The 18,321-nt window shown below is 35.7% G+C and overlaps 1 protein-coding gene across 11 annotated transcripts in view; it reads right to left on the reverse strand.

Moving 5' to 3' along the window:
- The window catches only part of LOC124186422 (spectrin beta chain, non-erythrocytic 1), a 79,490-nt gene that overhangs the window by 20,206 nt on the left and 40,963 nt on the right, over positions 1-18,321 (reverse strand). For all 11 annotated transcript variants that reach the window (XM_046578141.1, XM_046578140.1, XM_046578139.1 and 8 more), the window contains 8 exons: positions 8,562-8,787; positions 8,160-8,437; positions 4,906-7,509; positions 4,383-4,699; positions 2,584-2,961; positions 1,547-2,212; positions 1,112-1,397; positions 32-250 (listed from right to left, as the gene is read on the reverse strand). In XM_046578141.1, the coding sequence (XP_046434097.1) occupies positions 32-250; positions 1,112-1,397; positions 1,547-2,212; positions 2,584-2,961; positions 4,383-4,699; positions 4,906-7,509; positions 8,160-8,437; positions 8,562-8,787 (4,974 nt within the window). The remainder of the gene's footprint in view (positions 1-31; positions 251-1,111; positions 1,398-1,546; positions 2,213-2,583; positions 2,962-4,382; positions 4,700-4,905; positions 7,510-8,159; positions 8,438-8,561; positions 8,788-18,321) is intronic.

An 18,321-nucleotide genomic window follows, 5' to 3' on the forward strand; every position in this document is an offset into this window, starting at 1 on the left:
GATTACATACGGAAGATGAGGGACAAATTACCTTGTGCTTCGTGAGTAATTTAGTAGCAGCGTCCCGATCCCTGCCATAGTCTGTTGAACTGAGGACGTCGTTTTTCTCACCAAGCCAGCTTTCTACCTCTCCAGCTTCGAAAAAGAACTCTTGAGCTTTCAGCGACAAGTCTAATGCCCGACTTCGAATATCTGCCTTATCTTGTAAATCCTTCCAGGCATCTTCCAGCTCTTCGCAAAGATCTTGAATCTGTCAGTAAAGTAAAAACGTGATTAACGGCATGTGGTAGTTTTTCAGACAAGTAAACCAGTCTTGTGACCTGGATTTGTAGTTAGTGAAACATCAGTTGATTTAGAGGATATTTTATCAGCCAAATATCAGCTATCGTGAAAATTTAGAGCTAATAATCTGAATAAAATAGGTTTCCGTCAAGTCATACAAAGTGCCATCTACTTTGAACAATTTATCACTTTTTTGATGAGAAAATAAGGTACATGGTGCAGGGTGTGATGTACATTGTATGAAAATTCCGAGTTCCCTGTATCGTTCAACTGATGTGTTTTTTCCTGTTAAAACTGTGCTAGAAAAACGATGTTTATTGAATTAAAAGATAAAACATTAAATTGATTAGGCGAAACTTAAACAAATACACGCAAGACCAGGCTGTGAGTGGAAAAGATTTGAATTTCATTTAATTAATAAATACGTTATTAATATCTATATATACTTTCAATGATGCAGCAATAATAAAAAGCGGTAAAAATCCGTAAATGCAGAAACAAAAAATCAGACATCTTTGTTCAAACTTATACAGTACAATATCCATATATGCATGCTTGATTTCAAAACTCCGATTATTTATTCACGCCACATAAATTCATGTTACTCGTGTATTACTCTCCATGCAAGATTGTCCATCTTACCTCGACGGACCCACAAATCGTGACGGTGCTCCAGCTATGCAGAAATGACAAATTCTTATCGTACTTGCATATTGTATATTGAACAGTGTGCACACGGTTGTTTCTTTTTTCAAACAATATTCTCAAATCAAGGCGCAATAGGAGAAAATTAGATTCTATGCATTGATTGGAATCAATATCAACTTACCTTCTTTCGTTCAGGATGAACTTGGTCAATTAAAGCGGCGCCGGATGCTAATGTTTTATCAATCATCGGCTGGTGACCGGCAATTTCCGCCTCAAGTTTCTTATGCTTCTTGTGAAGAGATTGAGCTTGGTACAAATTTTGCCCAAGTGTTGTTGAAGACGCTTGCGGGAGATGATCATTGATCCACTGCAACTCAGCGTCCAGTTCAAATCCAAATTTGTGGAAGCGTAAACTCTCTTCTAGAGCTTCGCGCCGTTTTTGGGCCGGTTCTTTCAAGCTGTGGAATCTATACAAAAATTTGTTCGTTTCAATAAGCACAGATATCAATACCATTGCATGTGTGCAGCTGTAGAATTCGAATGTTGCATTATTTAATTTAATCCTTTTTAAATTCTGTTTTTCTAAGTGCTGATTCAGAAAACAGGTGGCACTTACTTCTTCTGGGTAGCCTGGCTGTCCTTCAAAATATTCGCAGCGTCGAAGTGCCCTTCATGGGCCATCTCTTCACCCATCGCAACCAAGTCTCCAACCTTCTGTTCCCACTGGTTCATATCGTTTTCTAGAATCTGGTGTTTTTTCAGGAGTTCTTTGCAACTTCGTAAATCAGTACCAACTAGCCTACTTTGCAAGGAGGTTTGAATTTCTTCGAGTTTTAACCTAGCGTCCTCCATTGTACGATTATACCCGTGTTGTGCAGCAGCCTGTCGCAGTCTGCGTCCTTTGTCAAGCGAAAGAGCGACTAAGCGCTCCCACTGATCGTTCAATTCCTTCAACGTTTTAGCAACGTCATTGGACCTATAATTTTCTTCGGAAATTAATGCTTTTCCAGCTTTGTTAACTGCGCGAAGTTGTCCTTCGTTTGCTCTAAGCTCACGCTCAAACGCTTCATGCTTCTGCAGTTTTCTCTCCAAATTATTCAAGTCACGATAACTTTCATCAGATGCAGTCTTCATTTTATCCCCAAGCCAACCTCGGAGATCGTCTACTTCTGCCGAAAACTGTTGGAAATGTTCCGAAGCTTTAAGAGCTGCGCGACGTTGTTGAGCTGCATCTTTTACCGCTGCTCGACGGGCCAATACTTGATTTCGTCTATCTGCGATGCTGCGATAGAAAATAATGTTTTTCTTAATGTGTATTAGAAAGAAATTACACGAAGCTAAACAGGATAATATTTAGCAACTGATAAGGTCAATGGAATGAGTGTATCTGCAGACATTAGTTGGATAAACTAAAAAGCGGAGCAGTTTTCCAATAGGCACAACTATATGATCGCATTCTTAGTCTCCAAAAATTTCTTCGTAGCGAATAAATAGGTTCTGCGTTTTACGATCGTGCCTAATGATGGAGTTTTGCATAAATTCATCAAAACGTAACATCAAAAAAAAAATTCGGTAGAATTCTGAGGACTAGATTGAGCTTATTTCACTTAAAAAATTATTGACTAAATATTATGCATCATTTAATATACTCACTAATCTTTGTCATAGTGATTCTGGCCGATTAACTTGTCTGCAGTATCGCTGAAAGCTTTCAGTCTGTCATCTTGTGCTTGAAGCGTATTTTCAAATTTCTCATGTCGTTTGAGCAGAGCTTCAGCGTCATCAAGAGTCTCTCCCAAATCTGTGAATTCTAGGAACGCTTCATGGGAACTTGTCGTTGCTTCGATTTGATCAGATTCGCGATTGAATTGTTGCAACTCCAGACACTGTCGAAGCCATTCTTCTTTCGTATTCCAGTTAGACAGTACCCCTTGATGCAAGCCGTTCAATCTGTCCAGTCTTTCTCGGACATCCACGAGCCCAGGGTTACGCTGGAGCAGCTGATTGCCAAGCTCCTCAACTTCTCTGAATCTTTGAGTGATGCACAATTATTATTACTGACTTCAATACATACGTCAATTTTTTTTACTGTATTGGGGCAGACACACCAATCATCTAAAAGCGAGCCAGGCAAAAATTTTTAATTTTTTGCAATTTTCATATCTTGTAAGATCTAGTAAGATACAAAAAAAGTTTACCTTGGTTTAGATGTCTAGATGTTACAGTTAATGCAATTTTATACTCAATTTCAATGTATCACCAAATATCTGCGGTCCATGGATCTCAAGTCTGAACAAAAGCATAACAGCCATATTTTACATGCAATTATATGCGGTAATCAATTATCACGAATTCATGGATTTCACCCCATTTCTTTACTTTTGCGTAAAACCAAAATGTTTTAGCATGTTTTTGTTTAGAAGTGCATCCAGAATGTGGCTGTTTTGTCTTTTCTTTACATTTGAGATGCGGGGACTTAGATATTTGGAGATATCTAAGTCAACATCAAAATCGAGTACATCAAAATATCATATAACGAAGATTTGAAAGTGCAACTGAAGTTATTGTAATTGAATCTAGTTGACACAATATTTCCTTATCACGGCAACATATTGAAGAAGCACATATTTCAGGGGCAATAGTACAATTATTGAAGACTGATGAGATCTCTGCAAAGAAAAAGTAGCGCCATTTGACCTATTTTAATGATATGGAGGTCAATTTGTTCGTAAATCAATTCTCTGCTATACGTTTGGTAAATAAGCCTTAAGAAGAAACACACTGATTAATTCTTCTAACTATAAAGAGTTTGATTTTTACATTCGAATTTTTATTGTATTCTTATCGCGGAAAAAGAATATGTATTTATACAAGGAACATGTTTTAAAAAAAAACAACCTTTCCATTAAATATTCCCCAACTTTTATCTTTAATTGCTTATTTATACATGAAAGGTCGCAGTTTCTTGCATAAAAAATTCATTGTTTTGAAACGTGTCGAAAATGGAATCATGACGGATTCCATGATCATGTTAAATTTGAGATAAAAGTTGAGGAATATTGTAAAAAAAAAAAAAAAAAGAACTACTACTTTTAGTGAAAAAAAACGTGTTTTTGTTGCGAGTACTGAGGATCCACCCAAAAACGGATTCCATGGTTGAAATATCACACTTGTTTACATTCAAAATAACTTGGATTATATTCTTTTTCGCAATAAGCTTACAACGAAAAATCCAGTGTGCAAATAAAACCGTTTGAAGTTTTCAAGTTAATCAATATATTTTTCATAAATCGTAAAAGTTAGAGAATTAAACCTACAAAATTTTATTATGCGCTACAAGATATCAGAGGAGCAAAAAAATTGAAATTCGGGCCTTGGATCGTTAATAGATATTTGATGAACCTAACCATTGACATTAAAGTAGAGAAATTTAATATTTCTAATATACATACTCGTCCTCCCGTGCTTTAATGTCGTCTCCAAGTTCCATGTGCTGTTTCCTAAGCTTTTCGGCTGTCGCCACGTCTCTTACCGGTTCCTCAGCTTTCATAGCGTCTTGGACATTAGCGACCCAGTTTATGAGGTTCTTTGAACTGTTCATAAAGATTTGCTGGCCTACTGCATCTTCCAGACGCGATCTACGCTCTTTGGCTTTGGTCTGAACTTTGTGCCACAGATCTCGAATTTCGTTTTGACGAGTATTCACGTTACTCAGTTCATGGGGATAAGAATTTTTAACACTGTTAGCCAGCAAGTTTACACGTCGAACCTTAATAAACAATAAAAAGAATATGTCAGTATGGTTTTTTTTTTTATTTATACATCAATCTCGTAAAGATTCTCATACAAACTTAGCCACCTATTAAACTGGGTTTTTCGGAATTTGTTTCACAAGTTTTAACAAATTTGTCCAAAAATCAGTACTTTCGTAGCTAGTTCTGTACAAAAGTTTCTACGTACTGAATAGTTAGTTACCTTTTCCTCAACTGGCGCCAACTCTCTTTCAAGATGCTGATGTCTTCTTTGCAAAGCTTGAACTGTTTTCAAATCAGGTCCTAGTTCGGCAGTATCAAGCTGGGTCATTTTTTCAAGCATCCAGTCATGAGCCTCGTCGCAAGTTCTGTTGAACAATTCAACACTGGAAGCTCCTTCGAGGCTTTTTTCTTTCTGGGCTTTGAGCCAGTTGAGATGTTCCCAGAGCTGATGAATGTGCTTCTGCCTCGCTTTCACTTTGTCCAATTGACTATGTCCCTGATTGACGAAATCTTGAACTGCCGCATCTATCGCTTCGACACGTTTACCTGAGGCCGATAAGTCCGTCAAAAACTTTTCATATTTCCTCTTGGCAGTCTCCACATTATCACCGGAATCGTCGGCTCGCAACATCTTCTCTTTGTCCTTTATCCACTTTTCAAAGTCGTCACACTCCCTATAAAACCCGTATAGTCTGATCGCATCCTCTAATAATGCGTGACGTTTTGCTGCGAGGTCCTGCAGTTCGTTGTAGGTGTAGTTTATTTTCTTCTGACGTTTTTCGACGCTGTCACTGTCATCAACTGTCTTCCGTTTTATCGGTCTAACGGCAGACTTTACAGACTTGACCCTCCTGACCGGAACCACCTGCTTCACCATTCGAGTCTTCTTAACTCGCTGGGTCGTCTTTACTTTCTCGGGTCTCTTCACCTTCACCTGAATCACTTTTGGCTCTATCTCACGCACATAGTTTGCCGGCACAAAACCATCCGTACCATCAGCTTTCCTCACGCTCCACCAATCCGGATTTGTCTTGTTCAAGAGGAACATTATTTCACCTTTGGCCATATGCATTCCTTGCCCGTTGAAGGGATAGAGACTTCGAACCTGAGGCACCAATCGATCTTCTAATATCGTTCTCGGCTCCAAACGCTCGACGATTTCATCGACCCATTCGTCCTGTGGTACCAGCCGCACTTCTTTGCCCCATTCCTCTTGTTCCAATTCAGCAACGGGCTCAGGATCCGCGGATAATTCAAGGGTGGAAATTCCCGCCTTGATCAACTTGTCAGCTTGGGTATTTAGCGAATGTACGTCCCCTTTGTAGGCATTCAATTCGCCCTGCAGATCTTTGTGTCTCTGTAAAAGCGCCTGAGCGCTTGGTTCGTCGACGCCGTAATCTTGGGAAGCGACTAAGGCCATCTTTTCGTTCAGCCAGGAGTCTGCCTCGTTTGCATCTGTATAGAATTGATAAGCTTCGGCTGCACCGTCGAGTTGTTTCTTCCTCAATGCGGCCAATTCTTCTAGAACTTTCCAATGCTCCTGCAGAGAATCAATACGGTTTTGTATCTCTAGCGACAACGGATGGCTATCAGATATTAGCTTTCTTCCTGCACTGCACAGCTGTTCGGACTTCGGTCTACGGGCCTTCATTTCGTCCTGTAGTACTTTGTGCTTTTGTTGAAGCGATATCACCGCGCGTAAATCTTTTGCTGATATTCCTGCTTTGCAGATTCGCTGCTTTTCAACGAGCCAGGACTCTTCGTCTTCGTGATCTTGAAGGAAGTGATAAAAGTTTCTCGCATCTTCAAGTCTGCCTTTACGTTCTTTACTATTTTCGACTAGCTCGTCGTAGGCCTGATTCAAGTGGTCCAGTTTCTGCTGAAGCAGCGGCGCCTCTTTACTGGCTGGTGCAACAAGATGCTGAGTCGCTTGGCGACCGAGTCTCCTTTGAGTCTCTCCCAACGCTGTAACCTGCAATTCTTGAAGGCTGTGCTTCTGGAGTAGATCTTCGACACCAAGCAAATGTGGGCCGACATCGGTGCTCTGGAAATTCAACTGAAGTTCTTGAATCGTTGCCAAGGTAGCGTCGATTTCTCTCATCATTCCCATCAGGGAGCATAACGCTGCTAAATTGATTTTGTGATGATCTAGGAGGGCCAGAAGCTCCTTCCACCTCTGCAGTACCTCTTGTTCTCTAGCCTTAACTCTTTCTAGCCCGTGGTAATTCTCTCTGACTAATTCATCGGACATGTTTGTTAGATCGTGGAATCGCTCTTCTCTAGCCAGGATATCCGCGCTAATTGCTTCGTGCTTCTTCACCGTGGCGTCTACTTGAGCAAGATTGCTCCCATATCGAGGGTCCGACAATACTTGGATCATTTCTTTCAGGTATCCTTCTCTCAGCACACTTTTTCTCTCAAATTTGTAGTTAAGCTGCTCCAATCTTTCTTGTCGAAGTAATTCCGTCCTCAGAGCCACTTCTCGTCGATGTTCAGCTCGCTCTAGTTCTACCCAATTACGTTCTATGTCATGAACGAGCTGCCCTTCTTGAGGTGTAAATGCCGGCTGATTCAAGGACTTTAATTGAGTGTTTATGTGGAAGTACAAAGCCTCGATTTCTGATCTTTCTTTATATTTTGGTGGTTTCTCTACGGTCCTGTACTGCTTGAAGGAAAGCAGTTCCCGCTGGATTCCCTCCAATGAATTTGGGAAGTTACGGTCTTCCAAAACAGTGATCGTTGATTTTATCCACTCCAGCAAATCGGTCGTCAACTTTTCATAATGCACTTTCATTTTGTCTGTGTCCATCATCTGGCCCACGATCTAAACGAGAAAAGATTCAGTGAAAAGTAGTTTTATGGAATTCTCACTTGGATGGGATGAAATCATGGATTGTGAATTGTTATCGATGTTTGTTGAAAGAGTAATCAATGTTTTACAATTTTGCTTTCCACCAACCATTTAAAGATCAAAACGCACCAGCAATTAAGTACACATCGTTGGATATCTATACAGGATTACTTAAGGTAATAAATGTACAAGTATGTTTACAGTAAAATCTTAATGAAACTTCGTATGCAGGATGTATCTTGTACGTACGTACCACGTTACTGTGCACATAATTTCACGCTCTATTTCAGGTTTGATAAAAAAATATTTTATACACAAGTTGAGCGGCTTTGAGGAATGCACTATGAAGAATTGAAGAATTGTAGTATTATTTTTCTCAATAAGTCGGGTAGATTAAAAAAAACTCTTTTTACAAATATAATTTGATACTTGTACAATATTTTTACTTTTGGAAAATCTGTACAAATATTACTTAAAGAAATTGTAGAAATAATTCGTAAAGAAACGTTTGATGAGAACAGAATAACTATTTTATCGTCAGTCTTTAGATCAAAAAGACTGCTTACTACTTCTAAAGTGCATTCTTTCGTATGCGTATTATAAATTTATGGTAGTCAACTTACATTAGCGATTCTTTTCCCACTCTTTATCTCATTCTTCATCCTGGCAAAAGTGTGATAATAAGAAGCAACATAAGTGATTATAGACTTTTCGTCAGGTCTTGCGGTGTCAACATCTTCAGCATCCAGCAGCCGTGGGATCCCCAACTCTGCATTGGCGACATCGAACGCCGAATTAAGATTGTCAATGTGCTTGTTCTGCTGTAACTCGGACCAGTCGACCAAGTCTGGTCTATGAGCATGGATGAGCGCGTTGAAACCAAGACCGCTCCTCCAGGATCCTTGAGAATATTAAAATGTAAAATGACAAATCATGTTCAAATAAAAAAGCCTGCGGTAACGAACAAAAAAAACTGCAAAGAAATGCTGTATTGAATATTACATATAAAAACGATATTTATTTACCAGTGAAATCCTGGATGTTGACTCCCGGGTATCCATTTGTCTTCCTTTGACACCACAAAAGCAGTGCATCTTTGGCGGACTTCTTTTCGCTGCTTTCATTTTCTTCGTCAACATCAATCTCAATTTCTTGAATTTGAAATCGCAAAATTATCGTCCAGATTAGACCAAGAATTAACCTTGGATTTCCATCTACTATATCCTCTGCTCCAATACTCTCCAAACGCACCTGACAAAATACAAAACGAAGTGTTAAACTCTTCCGCACAGATTTCTGAGACTTGTTAGTAATTCTGGTTTAATGTTTATGTATATGTTCAGATTTCATCAAGATTTCCATGGAAATTGTCTCTTTGCACCTAAATCAATTATTAGTTCAATGATATTGGGAAGGAATCATACCTAACCAAAAGTTACGCAATTCTCTCCCTTGACGATAGTAGTATGTTAAAGTGAATCTTCTGTTAAGCCCGTTCTCAAAAGATTAGATTAGTTAATCATAAAGTCAGGCATAATCTTTTTTTAACGGTAAGAATTTACAAGACCATTGCTTTATATCATAGTTCGAAATATTTTCGATAACGATAAATATAACAAACAAGGAATCGCTTGCCGTACAAAAATATCATATACAGTAAATGGAAAAATTATGAAATTCTAAAGGAGCCAAGAAAGCATTTATTGACTATTACAGAGAAGGATTAACAAACTGGTATCATCAGATTGTATTTTTCATGACTTAGTTATACCTTTGCTAGATACTATTCCGTAAAGCATCAATCAATTACGCTAATCAGACAGGCTTTACTGATCATGCTGTAACGTTTCAACACCGTTACTTGCACTTACAAATTTATGGAATAGATGATAAGATTAAAATTATTCTAATTGTTATAAATAAATTTTCGTTGTTCGATAAAGAGTATAATATATTACTTTACGTAACTATTATTAAATGTATATTATTATGTCATAACCTGAATGTAAAATAGTTGGGTTAAGTCCCGACTCACAAGTTAGACACGCATGTGTATGAGACGTCCTCTCTAAATAAAACCAACCTTCTATGGATAAAATGGATATTAATGATAAAATTTGTATTGATTCTGACATGAGAGGAAAAATTTATTTACAATATTGTGAAAAATTAAATTTTCAATATTCGAAAACTTAACATATAATTGTTGTAAAGTTTTTGATTCAGATAAGTTCATCTTGAAACAAGATGGCGGCAGAAACTACTGCAGAATCTGGTCGAAATTCTGGATTTACACTATTTACACTAACAATATCCCCCCCCTCCTTGCGGTTAGAACGAGGAAATATATAGTCCAGTCGAGAAAGACATAAAAAGAGCCTTAAATGGAAATAATTAGGGGGAGCGATTTTTTTTTAAAACTTCGGGGTGGGGGTGGTTAGAAGCCTAAATCTCGATTTTCGGGAAAATCCCGCCATTGCGTTCGCCGCCATCTTGATTTAAAATTCAATTTTTTTTTTTCTGAAATAACTCGTTAATTTACAACTTTAGAGCAAAAATGGTAGAATCCAAAGTTGTTGGAAATTTCCCACAAGTTTGGTCATTATCATTTTTAAGCTACGATCAATATTTGCCGAGTTATACTATCAAGTTTATCAAAAAAATCGTGATGGGTGGAATTTTATTTCCTTCAACTTTGGTTCTCAAACTTTTTTTACTCCACCAGCAATATTTTCGTTTATATATATATATGTATATATATTGTAACGTATATTGGAAAACCCCTGAACTGAGTATACATCCGAAAATATATATATATAAAAATCGCTCTCCCTAATTATTTCCATTTGAATGTCTATCTCGACTGGACTAATAGTGGCATCAAAAAATTTCAATTTCAAACGTGTGTATGTATGTACTGTACATTGTACATACATTCCGGGGTAAAGTTTTTTTTCAGCATTCACCGGTTTTGCACAAGCGTTTCAAATTCACGTGATTATTTCGGAATCGAAATATATATTCTATTTTCGAATTCAAAGTAGCGAATGGAACAAGGCATATTGGCTTTCGTATTTCACGTTCGGTTATGCTTTCAATGTATGAGTTCGCAGGTCAGTATAAATTGAGCGGCTTTCGTGCCAGTACAATATGTGGGTGGCTGCTTTGTGTACAGTGCACATCTAAAATTTTCACACAAAGAGAAAGCACGGCACGTGAATCGGCCTTTTTAGCAATGCATTATACTCTCCAGCAACCTGTATTCTATTCTTTCTCTTCCCCTCTCTCTCGCTCTTTCTCCGACTCTCTCGTAAATGTGAGAGAATGGTTTTGTTTAAAAGAACGACCGCGTTTGACTGTGTCACGCATGTATAGCCGCATTTCAGCGTTGGAATGCTGTCGGATTACTATCGTGTTGATTCCGATCAAGGCCGTTAACTAAGTGAAAATAATCCCTATGCTGACATTCTTTTTTTAATGCTCTTTTCGAAGTTTTAATTGAAGTAGAAATAGAAATGGAAATGTTCAACCCTTTTTCAGATTTGGTAAAAAATTGGGTTATAATTTGTGTGTACTGAATTTTCTGACAGGAAAAAACAATTTTTTTTTCGGGATGCTTCAAAACACGGTACCAGAATATTTAATATATTATTATCATAGAATGAACACAAGATGTTGTTGATGTAATATTGATTGAACTCGCGAGTTCGCACAATCGTTTAAATAATTCATTTAACCAAATCAGTCTTGTCACATTTGAGGTATTTTCTTTTTTCATTTTATATTTCTTATCCAGAATCCGTTGAGTTATTCGCAACGTATGTACAACTTGTACGTCAACATTTATTTAAATAAATCGTAATACTTTGTCAATATTGAATTTATTTCCGCCACTCACGTAACTATTTATTTATCTTCTTCATTCCACGGGCACGAAATTACCTGACTTGTAAAAGAAAGATTTCTGTTCTCTAGGAAGAATCCTCTGACCGTAAATCTCTAAATTCAAACGTCATGAGTATAGCTATTACTATTTATTTTAAATACAGAAAATTTCTTGGATGTTTTTTTTTCATCAAGCAGTGCTACTTTATTTTCACATGTATTTATTTGTATAATGTTTTTTCCCGATATTTTTGCTATAGCATGTTTGGGAATGATTTATTACACACGATACAATTGTGTAAATAGGTGAATAGACATCAAATTTTTCATTATTCATCGATAAGCGTAGAAAGAAATTCAAAAATATAGCCGATTATACAATATATGATATACGTTTAATTGTAAATACGTGAAAAAACTTACGTATACAGTAGGTGATATAATGAAATAATTATATACTTGAGAAGGCGGCGCCCAGATGAGGCGTGACAGTTTTATATTTTCGGACGTGAGTCTTAGCCGTATTATATCTACATACATGAGAGTGCATTTAGTCACGTAGAAATCAGACTTCGCAGCATTGAGCGATGAATAATGAATGAGTACTCTGAGCTGCATAGCAAAGTGAATGCTGTACTTGTACTGTTATGTCTCGCTACGCACACGAGGTGTAGACAGATACAGTTAAATACCCGGACCCCAACCAGAGAGACGTACAAACTAAAGGAAAGCATGAAGGAGATAAAAAAAAAAAAAAAAAAATTCAGACATAAGGAGGCTAAACTCAAAGATCGATGCATTCAAATTTTACGTTAATTTTTCAAACGTTTCACGACTACGCAAATTTTGTTACATAAATCCAGTTTATATGAAATTTAAATTTCACTTTCATCGTCAAAATTATAATGAAAAATGAAAATAATTACATGGAATATACTTATTATTTCATTACTTGCTATTTATTTATTGTTTTTGTAGTCTTTATGTTTCAAGGGATGTCCTAATTTATGGCGTACTAAATAAAAACTATGGATCAATATACAAAATTGCTGTAAAATTTTAACACCGTTTTCCATTACAGGATCGAATTATAGCTGGCATAGCAATGAAATAAAAAAACCTGTAGTATTTCAAGTAATCACAACAGAAATTTGGTATAGGTTATTGTTGCAGTATTTGCACAAAAATGAGAAAAAAAATATGACTCGTTTTAATACTAAAAAACTTTATCTCGGTATTGCTTTTCTGATTTATTTTGGAGCATGAATATGGTTTGTAATTCTGTAATAAAACTTTTCTTCGATTTGTTTCTTTCGCATTTAAAAATATCTTGCGAAATATTTTATAAGAGGAAAGAATTTTTACTTTTTCTTATTCTCAATATGCATCATTTTGGGAATGAACATCAATCTACTCTCTGCCATAATATTTGTAGATATTTTTAAGAATATTTATAAGAGGTATAGAAATGTAATAAAATATTTATTAATACTGGAGAATTTATTTCTGTACATTTTGTGGTTTTCGTTCGCTGAAGAGATGCGTTTTATGTTTTTTATTTCTCGGCAGAAAGTATGGTTAGATAATTTCGTAACAGCTGTGGCAAAAGTGACAATTTGACAGACAAGAAAAAATGTTGTGCGAGCGGTTCGCAAATCGCAGTGCGACATTTTAAAAATAGAATGCACGTTACCCCCCGGCGCGTTTTGACTATTTACACGCATTAGCTGCTTTGGGAAGGATATATGAGCACATGTGTGAGTATGCAAGATTGGTTCAAGTTGACAATTTGCATTTAGATTGACATATATTTCATCAAGATCCAAACTTGAATATACGAAGTTTTCTTTTTACCATGAATATTTATTGACGTAATTTATTCATAGCCATAGTTGTGAATCGATGTGCACAACTGTGTTGTGAATATACAGTATACATCCCAATGTTCGGATTAACGGTGAAACAATATAATTGGTGTAGAAGAACTAGGGAATTTTTTGTTCCTAAAATTTCCCTAGACAGAAAATACCTTTTCTTACGAAATGATGGGATATCGATTGCAATTGTTTTATCTGCTTCATTTCTTTCGTCTTTAACCTTATTCAGCAGCTTTTTTCTTGCGCTATTTTTGTTTTCGAATTTGTTTCCTTGCCGACGTGCACAACTGCATTGTGAATAAAAGGTAGATACTCCAATGTTTAGGTTAATACGAAATAAAATCCTATAATTACAGTGGGGCATGAACCTCATTTACTGAAACTATATAATTGGAACAGAAATACTAGCGATTTTTTTTTTCTTTTTACAAAATATCCCTAGACAGAAAATTTTTTTTTAACGTATTGATGGGAATATTGATTGCAATTACTTTATCTGGTTCAATTCTTTCAAATTTAATCTTATTCGGAAGCTTTTTTCTCACATTTTTTTTTTGTGTGAATTTGTTTCTCTCTAGACGCGCAATGACTCGACTAGTAATAAGGGAGAGAGAATGTTTACAAACGCGTAGTCACTTGTACACGTTGACTTTTTCCTTCTCTTCTTGTTTCACTGCAACCACCGCGGTTCAGAAATACCTCATGCCTTTTATTATTCCACTCGAGTGTTTATGAGACGTGAAATGAACCACCGTTATACGCTGCTCCTGCTTTTGCTGCTGCATACAGTACTGTTACATTATAGGTATACACGTATACGGCTTTTGTCGCATTTCGCGATGGCAGAAAACAGCGAAATTTGATTAAATCAAAGTAATGAAAGGAACCGGATATATGAGAAGCACGAGCAGAACGCGGATTCACGTCGTCGCAGTTTTGCATCGTCGAATTTAAAACACGCCATGTGGTGGTAGTAAACGTAAAACGACAGCCTCGTGTTAAATGATTAAAGAGGTTTTTTATCTAATATTTTACGCTAAATTTCAATGTCACAAAATAGAAATCCAATGTGTGAATAAATTTTGTAACAACTTGGTATATATTAAATGTATCGAAAACGATCAGCTGATTACCACTTGCGACGCCATCTTGCCCTAGTCATACTCACATTACGCATCGCGCACTAATAATGTATGATTATGTTTGTCGATGATCGCCAAAAATCATCAAAGCTCAACGAATATTGGGTCATTGACTGCGATTTGGACAATAAGCGACGGTGACTATTGTGAAAATGTTGAAAAAATCAATTTACGACGTTGGAATTGGCGATTCATATGTTGACATGGCGAAATATTCAAGTAAAATTATTATTCAAGAAATTAATAATAATGTTAAAGTAATCAAGTTTGTAAGATACGAATATTTGTTGCTATAGACGGTAATAAATTTTAGTTAATCCTAAAATAGAGAAATTAGCTTCCATAAACAACCCCAGTTCGCTAAGATAATCCAAACGAATATTATACGTATTATAACGATAATCTCGTAACAATCCAGCAACTATTTTTAATTCAATTGAACTCAATGATAGCGCGCAGTGGTAACCTTTCAATAATATCTGTAAATGTATACCTGTATACATGTAATTTATATGATATGTAGAATATGATCGTGTTTGTATAATGCAGTAAAAGGTCCAGTGGCACGTGACGTAACGACCTCAAGTGACCGCTATTGACTCAGTCAGAGATTGAATGAAGAACGTTGATCCTATTACTTATTATGAGTGCACCGTACATACGCAGCGTTCACGTATCTATAAATGAGATTTTTATACCATGAAAAACACGCGAGATGAAGAAAAAATTCGAATACCCAGCATGGAATAACTTGAAGTTTCCCTTAAGCATTAATTTGATTTCCAATATTCATTGTTTCAGTTACTTCTCTCCTATAATCAATGTTATCAAGTTCTCAAATCGGTTGACATTGCATCTTACAGTTTTTTGAAATTTTATTCTATTCGATCGTTATTTGGGATATGATAATGTTGAAAATCATAATTTTAGCGCTGCTATTTAAACTCCAATTATAGTTTTCAACACATTTTTTTGTTTTTTTTGTTTTTTGTCAATTTGCGTTTCTTCGTACAAAAAATTTCTAACCAGCTTCTCGTTTTTTTTTCCCCCATGATCTTTGAAATGTGGATAAAAATTAAGAAAAATATTTAACTTTCAACGGAGTTTAAAAAAACAATACCTACTCCTATGAGTCTCATGAGTTAATCCTTTTTTTGTCCTATTGTTTATACTGCGCCGCAGGCGGCGCGTTGTTTGATAAAACGATAACACGACACTTTATGATAATTGGATTCCACTGTTGCATAGTCTGCAGAAAACTTGTTACAAGTACGTTTTATACAACTAAGGTGTACATATGTATTATACCTATACAAAGGCATTGCAAACGGTAAAGACTCGGATTATTTTTATAACATTTAGTATATAAACGTTTAATACACGCACATATGGATATATATATTTATATCATATATTCTATGTATACATATATGTGACGTATGCAAATTGAGTCTGCAGTAATTAAAATAACGATGACAACAGAATGGATCGAGTCACATGATCGAACGATTCGTTGTATAGCATTAAAGGCACAGACAGCAATATCGGATACCTATAAATGTCAATGTGCAATGCGGAGAATGGAAGAGATACTAAATGATAGACGATCGCAATAACATTGAATAACAAATCCAGTAAACGTCTGCTTGGACTTTGATGCAACGACAATTTACAGCTCTTTGCTCTGAAATATTCATATAGTTGCATAATCATAAAATGTATTATATAACATTTAAATTTGTTCCTAATTGTGTCTAGTTTTTCTTCTTAAGATTACATCTCCACGTATGGACAACGCTTTTTTCATCAAATTAACGATTGAGTAGAAAAATGAGAATTGAAAAAAAAAACAAAAAACAAAAAAAAAAAAACAGGAGAAAGACAAATATTAAAAACGTATAAATAAATATCCCAAATTTTTAAACCATTTCGCTCAAGGTTTTCGGATAAATGTCCTATCCGTCGAAATAATAATAATAATAATGATAATCGTGACAAGCGGTTGAATAGATAAGAATAGTAAAGTGTACAAAAAAGTGTAGACGATAATGTGCCGTACAATTCCTTATAACAGATGTATGAGCAACAAGCCGCGGGAAGTTCTGCTAACGCGTGTCCTCAAATTCTGCTCACGTACGTGAAAACAGAGATAGAGAGAAGCGACGGAGGGGGAGAGACAAGATAGGAAAAAATAAATAAATAATGAAGAAAAAAAGGAAAAAAAAAAAAAAATGCAGCAAAACAAAATATAAAATGAACGAAACTCATGCGAGGAGTGTCGTGTTGCGTAATCTCGTTAGACACAAACGAAGCTTTAAGGAATTCCTGCATATATACACACAATACACGTATTATATATATATATATGTATATATATATATATATATTATATATAGACGTATAACATGTACTACAGTCTGCACGCGAGAAAATGTCGATCTGTGAGAAGAGAGATAACAATAATATACCTATACGGTGCTGGCAGATGTAATATGTGAATGGTTACCTAGGCATGACAAGTAAACAACGAATATTTACAGTGACTAATATGCAAATTCTTTTCCACCAAGCGGGAAAAGTGGTTGACGAGAAAAAAATAAGAAATTAGTTGGTAAAAGAGAGAGATGGAAAATTTTTTATTCAACGTTGAAAATATTAATGTTGATATTTCATTGCTTCTTGTTTATTTAACCCATGTTTGATATACCGGGGTACAAACGACCCAACGCCTTTTCTTTGTTAATTTAATGTATCTAAATTTGAGAAAAAATCAGGTGTGTGTTGCGCAATCTGGAGTTTAGATTTTTTGTTACAAAAACTAACCTTTCAAGAAGCTACGAAAAAAAAAATTTCAAGTTAAAGTATATATAATAGTTCAATTTTCACAATGATCTTTGTCGCTGGGGTATAAATGTCATTCTACAGAAGTGTGTCAAACATGGGTTAAAACGGAGTTTTCAAATGCAATTATTTGAAAAAAGTTCGCACAGAGCTGTTGAAAAACGTATGATGTCAATGGAAAATAAGATTAAACAGAATTGATGACTTTATACTTTGATTGAGTATATTTTACTGTTTGGTAGCCATTCGTGCCGTTTACTGGAAACTAGAAAAGAAAGAAAAGAAAAGGTGAAAAATTTTTTTCAAATGTCACCAAAGACGAGTCTTGCGGTCAACGAATGGCGAGAAAAAAGTAATTTTGACACTATACCAATCTTGAAATGTAGACGTTCATCATGAATGAAATTTATGTCCAATAAAAGCGTCTACTATACATTTGATTTTTTTTTTTTTCGCGGCAATAAACTAAACGTAAAACAGTTATACTCTTTACTACCTAAACAACGTTGTATCCGCATCGGTTTTATGTTAGTCAAGCAAGTGATTCAACCCGGTTAAAAATCAGCAGTAATGTTATTTGTGCCAACGATAGTAAACATGGAAGAGTTAATATCCGTAAATTTGAATTGCACAAGCTAAGATATCAATAATTTGGAAACACGTTTATTAATTTAAAAAAAAACATGAAAAATTATCAAACTCTGGTGTTTTTATGCCGAGTTCAATGTTGTTGGGGCTTCATTCATCAAAGAAATCTCCAGAGATTGTGTGGAAAATATTTGACAAGTAGTTACCTCGAAAGTGGATAAAAATAGCTTTGTGCGACATATGTTCGTCAAAAATTACATTATCACGCTATAACTATACCACAATGTAAGATTTGTTGGATATTTTTTAGACAGTCTGTGGGGATCGAACCAAGGATTAAAATGATCCTAAAAGACATTAAAATTGGAAAAAAAAAAATTGAGCATTTAATTCAACTTGAACATTGTAATTATGAGATATTTTCTCAAATCGATGCTATCTTAACTCTCGTT

The sequence above is a fragment of the Neodiprion fabricii genome, chromosome 7, assembly GCF_021155785.1.
Source record: "Neodiprion fabricii isolate iyNeoFabr1 chromosome 7, iyNeoFabr1.1, whole genome shotgun sequence".
Taxonomy (NCBI): Eukaryota; Metazoa; Arthropoda; class Insecta; order Hymenoptera; family Diprionidae; genus Neodiprion; species Neodiprion fabricii.